The 15,625-nt window shown below is 40.7% G+C and overlaps 2 protein-coding genes across 2 annotated transcripts in view; one reads left to right on the forward strand and one right to left on the reverse strand.

Moving 5' to 3' along the window:
* Positions 1-15,625, reverse strand: part of SNCA (synuclein alpha) — a 201,809-nt gene that overhangs the window by 150,183 nt on the left and 36,001 nt on the right. The gene's annotated exons all lie outside the window — the stretch shown is intronic.
* The window catches only part of MMRN1 (multimerin 1), a 48,309-nt gene continuing 43,144 nt past the window's right edge, over positions 10,461-15,625 (forward strand). The window contains exon 1 of the mRNA XM_054203720.1: positions 10,461-11,088. Within this exon, the coding sequence (XP_054059695.1) occupies positions 10,562-11,088 (527 nt within the window). The 5' untranslated portion in view covers positions 10,461-10,561. The remainder of the gene's footprint in view (positions 11,089-15,625) is intronic.

The raw sequence follows: 15,625 nt of genomic DNA on the forward strand, positions 1-15,625 counted from the left end.
CCGGTGTTTATGGCCCATCAACGTGACTGGCAATGAAACCCTAGGGCCTTCTGTAATCGATGTTTCCTGTTCCCTCTAGAAAGGAAAATGTTGGATTAAGCTTTAGTCTTGAAGGGAAGGTCAGGCCTTGCTCACTCCTAATTCTTCTGTCGATCCATTTCAAAACAGGTTCACGTTGGGCACTCCAAGAGCTTGTGTTCACAAAGTCCCTGTACCGAGTTTGAACTGTGCAATTGCTCAATGCTCGGAAAATGTCTTTTTCTGTTCTTTTTTAGCATCTGAATAGTATGTAGAGGGCTTGAGCAAATCTCAGTGCCTTCCTGGCAAGGCTCCGGGTTGCTGCCTGATCTTTTCATAAGCATAGAAGATAGATCAGACAGGCTCATATTGCTGTACCTCCTGTAGGAACACCATACTAGGTGTCATACTGCGGTCTCACATTTCTCAGTTGCTAAAAGAGCTGGTAGCAGGTCCTACCTTTTAGCTACACATGATAAAACATATCAGATTCAATGCATCTCCAGTTTAGCTCTGTAGCAGAGCTGACAGAAGAGAGGTAAAGGGTTTCACAGGAAGCTTTGAAATTTAAAATTCTTAGCTTACAAAGTGGAGCAATTTTACATTCACTTTTTTGTTTTGTTTTGTGAGGGTTTTTTATTTTGAAAGCTTTTTCTCAGTTCTTCAATTTGTTTCTCTTCTTTTTATTTCCCTTTCATCTTTTCACCACTGGTGACTGGCGCGGTAATGAAAAACACACTTTATTAATTTGGGTATTTTCTAACAACAGCAAACCCTCAAAGATTTTGAGAAAATAAGACTTTATTTATTTTTTTTTAAGAAATAAACGTATTCTGTAGCTTTACTGGCATGCGCCTGGGGATTCAATCTGAAAAGTGAACAAAACAAAGAATACAGGGTGAGAAATAATAAAGAATCATGCTTATGTACTCGGTACAAGGTTTTCCAGCTCTTCCATTTGAAATCAGTTGCTGGTGGCCATTACTGCTTGCTGTTACCTACTTTGACCCTCTCTTAACCTCCAGTTTTCCTCTTACTGTTACAGCTAAGAAAGAGAGACCTTTCAAATCCAAACACTCACGTGGCACTTATTGTGTCCTGGCTACTATACATGAGCATACATACATATATTTAGATTTAGTACTCACTCCCAAAGCTCATTATTTTCTAAATTAGGCTCCTTCAGGCTCCAGTCCAACTCTAAACTCCCAGCTGCAGCAACCATGGCATAGCACATTAGTCAACCCTCTTTTGCTTTTTGGTTTCAAGGGAAAAATTAGTCACCACAGCAAATCTACAATTGCTCAAATTGGAGATTACACACAGAGGTTCCTGTTGCCCTCCTTTTGTTTTTCTCTCGGGGCATGTCGAGACTGCTAACTAATTTTCTAGGAATAGAATCGCATGGGCCGGAGAAAAGTCTCTCAAATCTATTTTCCTTATGATGGGGGAAGCTACTCTGTAAATAGCAGAGGGCTCACTCCTAGAGCTTGGAACATCCTTCTGCTGCAAGATCAGAAGCCTTCAATATAGAAAAGCTCCACATATTATCAAGGTTTCCAGGAAAACAAACCATGGCCCCATATAGTTGCAATCCACACAGTAGCAGAACGTGAGGTTTTAAACCTATGTGGAAAGGATATTTCTGAACTCTTGTGTCAAAGGCTACAATGAAGAATAAATGTCAGCAGGTTTGGAATATCTTTTCTGACAAATCCATGTTTTTAGGCTTTCCCCATGGCTATACACCATTTTCTGACTGGAAAATTTAAACACGTTCTCACTGGACACATCTGGAGGTAATTTGCCTTACCTTCAAATGCTGAATCCTAAGGAACATAGATCCCCAAGTATTTTATAAGTAGAGGAAAAGGTAGAACAACATGATGAAGTAAATTCTATAAAAGAAACTGAATAGGTTTAAATCAGTGTTGGCAATTGGCTCCGGCCAGTCATTGCAAATCAGATTAATCTCTTGTATAGGCATTCTGCATCCTCAGCTCTTCTACCAAGCCTATTCACATAAAAACCTGCTTACAGAGCCAGCTAGATAAAACATGTCTCTGTCACAGGGCTGCTCCACTTTAGAGAGGGCTACTTTTACAGATCCCCCTGCAATGTGCAGCTAACTGGTTCAGTTCTGGGATACTCGACTTACCTCTGAGTCACATCTGAATGAAATTAAGACACTGCCACAGCTTGACCCAATATACTTCAAGCCATGGAGATGCCAGTTGGGAAATACCAGGCAAATCAAGTTTCTTTCCCTAGTGAACTAGAACATCATTATCAAACCTAAGCTCACGACAAAAATGAGAGACTGACACATTTATTCCTGCGCAATTCATACACCCACCCTATGAACAGCAACAACCTCTGGTCATGTAGCCAATCAAACCTGGACAAATTTCAAGCACAGCAGCAAAAATTCAGAGACAGAATTATGGATAAACCTAGGTACAAATTTATGTATATTGAAATGTTTACAGCTGTATTATCACCTTCCTTTTCAGGTTTCTACCCCATTAAGCCTTTTCAAATGCCCCAGGTGGAGTTTGGCACCAGGCCATAGCCTAGTGTGTAATGGAAGCATTTCATAGCTATCTGCGCGTTACCAGTTGCAACACTGGGACCTCAGTGCTGGAAAACGGAAACAGAGCAATTCTGTGTATAAAATGATGAAAATGAAATCAACCCGTAGGTGCCTCAGATGAGCAAAATGCAGAAAAACAAAACATCACGAGCAGAACTCCTGTGGTCTTAGGAAATCATATGCAGACTTTTCATAGCAAATTTTTATCTTAATTGTATCCATTAAGACTTGTTCTTTGCATACCTTGCACAAAGTTCCTTCTGCTTAAAAAAAGGCAAATGGCTTCTCCCCATCCCTTAAACGAGCTGTGACTCTCACTCCAGACTGAGCTGCTCAGGGAGGAGGGAAGAAATCTGTTTTCCATGAAATACATATCTACAAGAAAAGTGATAAAAGAGTGTGGTTGTAGAAAGTCAAGTCCGTATATTTGCCATGGAAACAGCAGTTATAAGAAACACAATAATGGGAGGAATATCAACTATCACTTCAGTCTGATACTTCCAGCATGCAGACATAGCAAACTGTAGGCTGCTCCTCATGCAGCTTGATAGACTTGCCAGTTTTATTAACTTGGTAATAACAAGTCATTTCTGGCTGCTACTTTTGAAATGTTCTAGGTATCCTTTACTATATTCAGGAAATGGAAAGAAGAAAGCAAGGGTATAAAGGGCTCTCACCTCTCACTAGACTCCTACCTCATTTTTGTGAGACCAGCAGTAGCCCTGTTGCACGTTTCACACAGGCACACAGTATAAGGAAGGAGAGGGACCTCTTTGGAGACCCCCTGGAGACAAAGAAACATAGGCCTTATTCTGGTGTTCCACTTTTTAAAGTTTTTTGTTTCATCCATGTCAGGAAAAGCCTGAAATTAAAAACACCTCTGAGCTCTACGAAAGCTCAGTCAAAGTTGCAAATCCAAATTTCCTTTCCTTTTGATGCCCTGTTCCCCTTCAGTTGCCTCTCTTTCTCTTCATTGTTCCCTTCTTTTTGCTACCAAAGCTATAATGGAAGCATCCTGATCTCCCTTCTCCCTGAACCAAACCAAGCAACTGTTTTTGGCCAAAGGAAGGAGACACACATGCTGAATGCAGCCTGTGAGCACTGGACTCTGCAAAACAGAGATGATTCATGCTCTGGAGGAATTAGGAGCACTTGATGACCTGCCCATAATAAGAATGCCCAGGGGCTTGGCTGCTTCCAGTGTTCAAGTAAACGATGCTCTTCCAGTCACTCACAGCACCGCTGTTCGGGAAGGTTCATCGTGCCTCGTGGAGCCACCCTCAGCTGTGAGAACGCAGCCCAGCACAGATGTGAATGTGTATGACCAGTAGAGGAAATTTTTACTCCTCTGGTCTTTTGTCACAGCCCTGCCTTCCTTCTAGTTTCCACAGAGTATTATTGGTTGACATACTAGGGAATGAGCTAGCACGGGAGCTTCTCAGTGCTTATCTCTAGCAGCACCGGTTTGTTTTTCATAGGGTGTTGCTAACAAAGCTTTGTCAATGGCAGATGTATGGGAATTGCACACTATCAGACAGATGAAAAGTGCATCCAGGAAAATTCCTGTCCTTCAGAAATGATTACTTAGTCCCCAGCTTGCCACACCCTCCTGAGGGTAAAGCCTTCACTCCAGGGGCTACCCAAGTTTTTCTTGGTTTTGGATTTAAAGGCTATATAAGTAACTATTGCTTTCCAATGTCTTTTGCTGATTTCTTGGCACTTTAGAACGGTTTGTTCTCCAGAATAGTGTGAGCATTCCCTAAGATAAACTGTCTTTTAGCATCATCCCCTGGAGGCTGCTAAAAGAGGCTACAATGCTCACCAAAGATCACACTTGGGAGGCAGTACAGGGAAAGAAATGGCCAAGGTTAAAGCTCTGTACCAGCAAGTTATTTCTTTTGTTCTAGGAAAATCCTAGCGTTCTTCAGAATATTCGCATATCAAAAATCATTTCTAGAAAGTAAATGCTAGGAAGAGCTCACAGGGTGTTGTTTTTTTTTAAAAGTAACCCAGACCATTGCCAATTCCCACTTACCTGATATCAGCTTTGCCCTAAGGATAGGCTGAAGGTAGAACAAAGCAGTGAGCAATCTTTTTCACCAGCTGCCACGCTTCCCACATAAAAGATATTTTCAACACATAAATGTCTCTGAAGGCTAAAAACTTGCCCACAGGCAAAGGAAAAGAATATATTGGAATACACTTTAAAATCACAGCTATTACATGATACTTCAGCAAAGGTATACTCAAATACTGCAGGGTATTTTGTTTGCGTAGTTTGATCAAGAGTGATGCTGATGATGCAATATGACTCTCTGCCTTACCCAGCACCAGATTGCAGCTGAGTCATCAAAATCACTAAGAATTCATGCCGTAGCCATGCAAACTTCACATACTGACCTTTAATCGGAAAATACCTCTGCTGCTATGTCCCTTCTACACAAAGTAATGATTTTTCCTGTTAGTACTGTTCTAAGCAAAGTAGGATTCCAAGGATTTATTTTTTGAAAGGGACACAGTGGTCTGTATTATGGGATCAAAACAAGCCCAAAGAAATTTTATTGATTCATTGAATCTTATTTTAGATGTAAAATTTGAACTTCCTGGATTGGCGTGTATGAAGAAATTTTCTTGTCTAAGTACACAATGGTTATAACCAGTAAAATGTAGCCACTTTGAGCATGATGGCATCTCTTACATTGTGTTCTTTTAATTCATGCCAAACAGCCGTGTACATTGGACACAAGCTGTTAACTTTAAAAAAAAAAGGTGGGGGGGATTCAGAAGCCTTGAATATGCTTTTGGAGCTTACAGGGGAAACGTTATGACAAGAACAAGAGACTTTCTTTTCTGATACAGTGGGGTATTAGAGCTCTTCATATAACTGGATAACAATTTTCTACATCATGGCAGAGTGACTACAGAAGTGATTTCTTCTTCCTGATCCTGATGTGCCTATTTTCTTGTCTTCAGTGCTGCCCTATCCTGTAGGTATACAAGAGAAGAAAGCAAAGTGGCTTTTTCACTGGACCAGCTCAGCTGGTACCAAGAGGTACTGGAAGCAATGTGAAAAATTATCTGAAATACAACCATGTTTTATCTGGGACAAGGGAAAGCCAAATTCTCCCAGTAGTAGGCACACCAGTGGAATAAAATGCTATTCAATACCAACTTTCTCACATAGCAACTCTTATCATTTACCCATAGCACTTGTGACACTATGTGCTGAGCAGGCACACAGCCCACGGTCTGAGCGGTGTTCTACAGCTGTTATCGTAGCTGCCGGCATAGGCAGAGATGATCTGGCTGTGCAGTCCTTGGCCTGGATAGTTCTGGGGTGCCAAGAGCCTGTGGATTTGGACTACTTTTACTAAGACTGGGGATAACTTCTCTACTAGTAAACCTCAAGGACTGAGGATGATAGAAAGCCGTGAGACAGACCATGACAGTGTAGCAGAGGTGAGTTTATAGAAGTTATTAAATAATTCGGAGAATCAACAGTAGCTCTGCCAAAGTGGCTGTGCAGTCTGATAACTGCAGAAGAGAGCAAACCTGATGCTCCCTCTGCAGTGCTTGGGGAGAGCTGAAGGTCCCTGAAGATGGTTCAAGTTATTCAATGAGATGAGCAGGGTTTTGCCTGAAGTCACAGTGTTGAGTGTGTGCCATTAGCAGATGTTAAATATAAAAGTGTTTCTAAAATCCCAGCCTTTGGTAAGCTTACTCAGGCTTCAGCAAAGTACTTGCCTTATCTGGAGAGCCACAGCTGTGACCCTGAAAATAAATACTGTTCTTTCTTCCACAGTACCAAACAGGGACAACTCTTTTGTGAGCAGAAGGGTACTGCTCTTTTATGTCATATAGCCTGGTGATTTAAATGCCCCCCAGGTGTGCGGTTGCATCTTCAGACCCTGTTTCCACCTCTCAGGAAACTGCTTCCTTCACTGTCCTGTGGTCTCATGGGAGATGAGAGACTCTCCATCCCTTCTGCTGAATGTGCCAATATATATAAAAGTTCGGACTCATTGGGTGAAAAATTATGTGTACAACAGCAAGCATGACTGTAGACTCCAGCAAGAACACTTAATATAGACTGGGAACTTGAGTCCAGCTGGATCCAGCTTCTGCTCCAAGGTTCACTTTTAAATTTTAAAATAAAAGCCCACAAGGCCAGCCCAACATGCAGGGACTTCAGTAATACTGCTACCCAACTAATAAAAAAAAATGGGGCATCTATGGATTTAGTCATAAGGGAGTAAGCAGCAAGTTGAGTGGGAATTTTCAGGATAATTTTGAACCTATTTCTACCTGAGTTTCACCAAATGCATCCAAGCGCTTATCCTTTCCTAGATTCAATTTGCACTGAGACAAGTGGCACTTGGATGTGAACTAATGCTGAAATGCTATCTATAATGAGCTTGGGATTCAGATCCAGCATGCAGCAATTTGAAAATGGATATCCTGAGTTTCTTACAGTCCCAAGATTGTTTTGCTAAATAAAAAGAGCTCAAGCAATTTTTTCTTTTAATAAACAACCCAGACATGTACTAATAAAATCATATGAACAATACATTTTCATTTTGGAGTATTTGGAGTATTCAGACAGGGAAATAAAGACCATTGTAATGAAATCTACCAACCACCAAAAGCTAGACTCTTCTACACTGCTATTCTCTGCACTGGTGGAAATCTGCACTTACTTCCCTGACTTTAGAGGCAGAATTAACACTTGCAGTGGAGTAACTCAAAGCAGAATCCAAGCTTTTTTTTTTTTTTATTAGGCACTCCAACTGTATAAACAAACACAGTATGCAGCTGCTGTGATTTTTCTTTTTTAAAGCCAGCTTGCATTTAATTTGCAAATATGGTCAAGATTAATTTACCTCTCATTTTATCTTGGGATTTCTAAAAATAGGGGATAACAAATGCTAATTCAGGTAATGGTAAAATCCCCAATACAGAGCTCAAAAAAGAGAAACGCTCACATTAAATACCGTACGTTAGCCTTTAAAAGAGATTGCTCTTCAGACTGTCTCCTGTGTCCTATGAATAAGAAAAAGAGAGGGGAAATAAAGTCTCCAAAAGGGAGCCCAGCTGCATTTCTTTTCTAACATGTTGTATCACGAAATGGCATCTGTTTTACTTGCACAGTAGAAGCCTACGCTTTACTGAGACAATAAAACAGAAAAACAAAATCATAGCAAATGGAAAACCCAACCCTTTAGCACACATAAAAGGCCAGACTATCACCTGGAAACTGAAAGCAAGGCATTGTTATCCAAATCTTTCAAAACAGGAATAGCCATCATAGAGATTTACTTGACTTCAATAAGAGCTAGTGGTTTATCCTCCATGTTTGGGTTGTTTGTTGTGTTTGTTTGGGTTTTTTTTAAATATCTTTGAAAAGAACTGCAAGTCATTTACCAGCTTTTCCATGGTGTCACTGTTAATCATCAAACTTACATGGAATGGGGATTTTGCTTTTATTTTTAAGAAAAGGCAATCCTCAAATAGTATGAAGCATGCCCAGGAGATGCTGTTCTGTTCCCAGGTGTGTAAGGTTGCTTTCATAAATGCATTGTCCATAGTCCTTAGTGCAGCACTTTTGTCAGTGGCTAGAGGCTTTTTGAACAGGTTGACAATGCCCTCTCAGATCTGACAGGTCTACTCTGTTACTGCTTTGTTTCTGCTTTAAAATTTCTTGTTACATTTCTCTATGCAATTTCTTCAGCAATTACCTTTTCCCTTTCTTTTCCTTCAACAAGAAACTAACTCCCCTTAATCTCAGAGAGCTAGAGAATGGCACTAGAGGAGGAAAAATTCCTTCTCCTCTTCCCTGACTGCAGTATTCAACCTGGCAGCTAACAAGCTTAATTTCATAGAGTAATATAGATTGGAAAGGACATCCAAAGGTCATTGGGTCCAAAACCCAACTCAAAGCAAGGCTTAGAACACATTGCTCAGTGTCTTGTCTAGTTGAGTTTTGAATATCTCCAGGCATGGAGAGCCCACAATCTCTCTGGGTAATGCACTCCAGTATTTGTCTACTCTTCTGGTATAAAAATTATCTTTACTCTTTATTGAATCATAGAATGGTTTGGGTTGGAAGGGACCTTAAAGATCATCCAGTTACAACCCACCTACTATGGGCAGGGACATCTCCCACTAGACCAGGTTGCTCAAAGCCCCATCCAGCCTGGCCTTGAACACTTCCAAGGATGAGGCATCTACAACTTCCCTGGGCAACCTGTGCCTGTGCCTCACCACCCCCACAGTAAAGAATTTCTTCCTAATATCTGATCTAAATCTCCCTTCTTCCAGTTTGAAGCCATTACCCCTTGTCCTATCACTACATGCCCTTCTAAAAAGTCCCTCCCCATCTCTCCTGTAGGCCCCCTTCAGGTACTGGAAGGGGCTATAAGGTCCCCCTGGAGCCTTCTCTTCTCCAGGCTGAACAACCCCAACTGTCTGAGCCTGTCTTCATAGGAGAGGTGCTCCAGCCCTCCGATCATCTTTGTGTCCCCCTGGACCCATTCCAGCAGGTCCATGTCCTGCCTGTGCTGAGGACTCCAGAGCTGGACACAGTACTCCAGGTGGGGTCTCACCAGCGTGGAGTAGAGGGGCAGAATCACCTCTCTTGACCTGCTGGTCATGCTTCTTTTGATGCAGCCCAGGATACAGTTGGCTTTCTGGGCTGCGAGCACACATTGCTGGTTCATGTCCAGCTTTTCCTCCGCCAGTACTCCCAAATCCCTCTTGGCAGGGCTGCTCTCAATTCATCCTCCACTCAACCTGTATTTGTGCTTGGGATTGCTATTGGGTACTCTTTATCCATCTCCCCAGATCTTTTCTGCATGTAAAGTTCCCAATATTATGTTTAGGCTGCAATTAATATTATTTTAGAATAATATTAATTTTAATTAATTAATTGTAAAAGTACGCAATAAACCAGATGGAATGGATTCAGTGATCTAGGATATTCCTTTCAGTATTGTCTATGAGTGGGATTTAGGTTTTAGAGATATGGATTTAGAGGTTCATAAATATGGATCTGCATGTGAACTAGGTGTCTAAACTCCAGTTACAGTCAATGGGGATCTAGGATGGGATTCAGCTGCCCCTATGTAAGGTTTTTACACCATTTGAAATGCCCTCAAGTATCCTGTCCCAGAAGGGCACGTCTCCCATAGATCATACGCCACCTGTGCCAGGCCCACATAGGTGTTTCTTATACCCTAGAGAATCTGAAATTACACCAGATACCTATGGGCAATGAACTATAGAAATAGTACATACACATTGTTGACTGAACTCCAGAAGTAGGATGCAGTATAAATGGCCAAAGACCTATAGGTCTGATGAATATAGTGTCAACCTCTTCCTTATCATCTCCCCACTTTTGGCAGCAGTGTACTGAAACATTCAAACAAAAATAGGAGACACAGCAAACTTTCAGCTTTATGCAGCACACCAGTTTTACCAACTCTTTTTTCAATAACAAGGTCACAAGTACGAACCATCCAAAGGGCGCAGGTGACAAGTAACTTCTCTTCTCTGTACACATACATGTGAAAGGAAAATTACCTAATAATTTCAGGTTTTATCCCTCAGGATGACTTCACAGTACATATTTTTCCACATTTCTATTGTGCCATTAATCTCTATCCTGTGCCTTCTGCAGAAACTTCTTTTTTCCTCCCACAAAGGCTGCCAGGCTCCCGCTCTCCAAGGGGTCACAGGTTGCAGAGGAATCCACAGAAACAGGAAGCCAGGCTTCCTCAGTCAGTTTTGAAACACCAAAACCTGTTTCCTTTCTACGAAAATAAAGCCTGTGAGGGCATCCTCTGGGTAGGCTCACTGTATGAGCAGCAGCTCAGGAGGAGGGAGAAGCTACAGGATTTCTTGCTTGGGAAATAAATGTGAGATAACTTGTAGCATTTACAAACCAGCAGAATGAAGGAGATAATCTTCTTGCTGGTCCTATTGCACTTACAGAGTGCCAGCTTTGGATTTAATACTCCAGGAAAGTTCTGGACCACAAGCCAGGGTGGTGAAACCCAGACAAGTCACTCAGATTTGACTCCATCTCCAACCCTAATTGTGGGCTCACCCCATTCTGAGACCCAAGCTGCCGAAGTGAGTGCCTCACAGGGACCTCCTTTTTCATCTTCAGGCAAGACTCTGGGAATGAAAGCAGTGAAGAAAACCTCCGATCCTACAACCTCTACCCCTGCAAGCCAGTCAAATGGACACAGTGATGGTGACCCTGACAAAGATAAGAAGAGAAGCTTATCCAGCAGTAAAGGGACATCTCTACAGAACAATGCTAGAGAGATGCCTCTCCAACAAGATGGCACCACAAGCCAGGATACAGCTACAGGGAACAGATCTCTCAAATCATCATCCCACAGCACTGGCATCATCAGTACCCAGCAGGACGCCAACTCCAAAGCATCTGGCTTTGAAACTACCAGGGGAAAGTAAGGAAATTTACATACTTTTTGTTGTCTCCTAGGTACTGGTTAGGAATAGTTATTTTCCTGTTCCCAGCAAAATAGTTGGCAAAATTTCTAGTCATTTCACTAAAATTGTTTTCTTCTTAAAGAAGACCATCAAAAACAAGCAAGGGACCAAACCTGCAGTATTTACTCAGTCAAATCCATACATTTGCAACAGAGTAAATGCTGCAATATTTTATTCCTCAGGGTAGTTATCTCAAAACCAACAGGAAAGTCACTATCACATATGGGTAGGAAAGGACTACAACAGATGCCTCACTCTTTTATGCACAGTAAACTTTTGCTGGTTTTTTTTCTTTCTTTTCTTGTGGGTAAAAGAAATTGCAAATGCACTTTTTCATTTGGAATCTATTAAAGATGATTGTGTTTGTAAATTTCTCCACTAAATAGAAAATACAAGCAAGTAAGTGTACAAAATGCATCAATGTCTGACAATTTGAAACACCTTATTCTCGATAAAAACTTATGGAAAGTGGCATTGCAGGTGAATGTGCGTTCAGAACTGTATAACTAAATACATAGCAGCTGTGCATGACAGAGTGTATCAGATTGTACCATCTAGTTTTATAGCTCTGGAGCACTCATTTATTTCCTTTGTTCTCCAATGTCTTCAATTCTCAATGGGAATGTTAATACTGACTTTGGAGATGTTGCAATGTTCACTTACTTGCTGATATATATTCAGATACTGGTAAAAAATGAAAGACACAAAGAATTGGTTGTTTTCCATAGTATTTATGGAGAGTGGGCTTTCAGAATATAGATTTCTTCTTTTGAAAGTACTTGCCCAAATGTTATCATCCAAAAGGAGGAAAAACTCTTTCTCTCAGATTCACACAAAAGAGAAAAAATCAACCCTTAGAAATAGTCCTACAATTATCTTGTGATGTGTGGCTGTGAGCTAATATTCCTTCAAATCAAAGAAAAGATTCCCCTTGACCTGAGCATCTGTTGGATCATGTGTAACTGAAATGATGCACAAAGACGCGAAGGAAAGGAGTCCTTTTGCTTCAGCCTGGAAGCAGTACCATAGTAAGGAGCTGTGTTTCCCAGATAGCTTTCCTAACATACTCCTTCAGTTGGGAATGTCATCTGTTACGCCTTACTATGGTGTCTGGCAGAGTGTCTAAGTTAATCTGAGTTAAATGGATTCTCTTTATACGTGAGAGCCGGTAACTGCATCTCCATTAAAATAGGTCTTAACATACGCTAACCTTAGAGTTTTTAGCTTTCTCAACTTTTGTCAAGAATAGTATTCCGGTGAAATTAATCTTCAGAAAAACTCTGTGAATTGGCAGGTATTGTTTCTACCTTTTACATAAGACATAAATACAGAAAGCAAAAAATTAGTCTCTGGTGAAAAAGGTCTCGTATTGTATTTATCACAATGCGATGGCGTTGCAACTGCAGAAAGGCAAAATAAGCAAATCTCGTACTGGCTAGCACGTTATTTCATGCGTGGTCGAGGAGCAACCTGCTGTCCAACACCTATAAAGGCCTTTTTTTTTTTTCAGTCCATTGAGCAAGTTAGAGATAAAGCTAGGATTGCATATCAATGTTACAGGAGGGTGTAGTGGCATGAAACCCCAGCATAAAGCATAATGCTGAATTCTCACTTTCTTTCTCGAACTGCTGGACTACATAGCCACTCTCTAGCAAGGGTATACAGTTCTAGGTGTGGCTCAATCCTTTTCATATGAAGATTCTTGAGTTACAAGCCCGGTCTTCCTACCTCATAGCGGTGTTTTTACAATCAGCTGTTATTTGAGATTTTCTTCCAGTTTTGTCACTGACCTTGACTGTGACTTAAGTAAGTCACTTCATTATGCTGTCTCCCTTTCCCTATGAATTAGACCTGGATGAATAATAAAGTTGCTTGTGACTCATTTTTTTTCAGTAAAGTTATGAAAAAATGCCAATTCTTCTGTTCTCAATGTTACTGAATTACTCAATGTTTCACTGCTGTGAAACACCTGGAAAGCTACTGCTGAGAAACTCTGCATAAGAACACAAGCATTTTTATTTATTATGTGCAGGTGTTATTGACTACACCCTAAATCCATTTCTAGCATGTATTTTCTTTAAAAAAAATATTTGCATCTTTATTGCAGATAAAGTGAAAGAGATGCTGTAAAACTTCCAATAAATACATACAGCTTTCTTCAAGGTTTACTCATTTCATGCCTGAGCACAGCATGAATGACTCAACAGCAGATTTCATAGTTGTAAAGTGTACTACCTCTGAGGAAATTTGGAAGCACAATTTGCTTTTTGAATTTACTTTGAATTAAAGCAGCTCTTTGGTTATAGACTGTATTCCAACCCAAATTTTGAGTGACCTTGTAGGAGCAGCCTGACTCTCTTTATGGCAACCCATTGTGCTAACATATGTGCAGCGACACTGATGTTAAGAGGCTCCATAGAGAAGCAACAATAGAGAGAGGTCAGGGAGAGACAAGAGGAAGGAAAACAAAACAAGAATGGGCATTTTGGTTTTAATATATTTATAATTTTAAAAATAGCCATACATACACTTTGCTGGAGAGTCTCCAGGGCTACTAGATTACCCACAAGGTACAATATGTGCCCATTGTACAAGCTTAATTACTTAAATACCCCTTTCTGAAGGAAGTCGTGTGCTTTACTGGCTTAATTACAAAGATAATTCCCTCACTGTCTCTACCCTAGATTATCTGAGGACAATATTATGTTCACATATCACGGGCATACCAGCACTAGATTAGAAAAAAGTTCTGGTTCATTCTATTTTTCCAAAATTCACATTAAAATGTCAGAAGAGCACGATTTGGAAATATTTCACAGATTTTCAAAGTCTGCATCTGAAGAATATTTCTGACAACCACCAATGCTAGCTGTATCAATGAATAAAGAAATGCTGGAAAACTACAGCTCTGTTTCAGCAGCAGCGAGAGAGTTTTTCCAAAGTTCAGTGACATTAAATGTGAGCACCAATTTGGCATCAAAGAAGAAAACTGATGATACATTCTTTTCAATTGAGTTCATGTGAGACAGAACTTTTTAGTCCATGGAGAGAGAGAATTGCAGTATTTCACTGTATAAAGCAGCTTAAATAACTGGTGCTGTGGAGCAAGTCTGAGGCTGAGTCCTGAGACTAGCACACTCATCCTCCCATTCTGAACCCAGTTTTATTAATTCCTATCAAGGCAGCTCCTGAACACACGAGACATTCATTCAGGCTGTAAATTAACCACACTATCTCCACATTTTTGGATGGCTCTATGTTACTCTTTTCTCTTAGTTTGTATATGTTGCACATTTTCCAATTATCATGAATCCACTGAGGATCTTCATAGACTTCCCCTGCCATTACCTTGGGTAATGGAGAGGTGACAGTATTTTATTACTAGGCACAGAAGGGTTTAATAAAGTCAGCACCAGGGACAGATTTGCTTATCTGTCACATGTGGTAGGAGTGCTGAAATACTTCATTCTCATGACCAGATGTCTGCATTTCTCCCCAGAAATTGCTTTTGCCCGTATCAGCTTGGTACAATTTCTAGGGTACTGACAAATTAAAATGAATGGTTAAGCTCAGCAGATGGTTCACATACACAAGAAACATAGAAACCTGATTCAACTGCCTAGTTAGTTAATACAAGCTTCAGTCTCTTTTGATCATGTCACTTTTTAATGGAGCAGGAAGAACAATTCTTGAATCAATTTCTTAAGATTTTGCATCACTGTGCATTTACAATAAATAAAGTCACGCATGGCTTAGGTTTCTGCCTCACTAGGTATATTCACTACAACCTGGCAGGAAGAACCTCTGACACTGGTACTTAGGTTGCCTTGGTGGCTAAGTGTCAGAGGATGTTTGACAAGCAGTGCTTGCTTTGCCCACACAATGTTGTGTTCCAACCATGCCGAAGACCTTTGCAATGAGCCACTCTTCTCCAGGAGCACCCTGAATGTACTTCTGACGCTTGGCTATAAGCCCACAATCTAATTTTCCTGCACATGCTGAATGCACGTGTAGTTACAGTGCTAAAGAGCAAAGCATATTGTTCACCTAAGTGCTGGAATTCATTACTTTATTGCTATTTCATCCACAGAATAAATGGGGCAAAGAACATAATTATACAGTTCCATAATGATGCATGTGGCATGTTACAAAGAAAATGTAACTGTCCAAAGAGAATTTTAACGCAACTATTTAGAGATTAGTGTTGTCTTCTGCTGAGTACAGAAGTAAAACCATTAACAGATGACTGAGATTGCTGGCGTGAAGTAGCAAAACACTGTACCACATTGTGCAGCTTAGGTACTACTGCACACTGTACAGCAGAACCGGCATGGGGCAAAGAGCTGCACAGGGTCCATGCGATTCATAGACTTTTTGTTTATATCAATGCTATTGTACCCCATGCATTGAGGAAATCTTTTCCACTGCTGATGTCCCACACACAGAATGAATTAAAGGATCTGTTTGCTTCAACTTGGTGATCACTTTTCAAGT

This window comes from Rissa tridactyla, chromosome 5 (assembly GCF_028500815.1).
Source record: "Rissa tridactyla isolate bRisTri1 chromosome 5, bRisTri1.patW.cur.20221130, whole genome shotgun sequence".
NCBI lineage: Eukaryota > Metazoa > Chordata > Aves > Charadriiformes > Laridae > Rissa > Rissa tridactyla.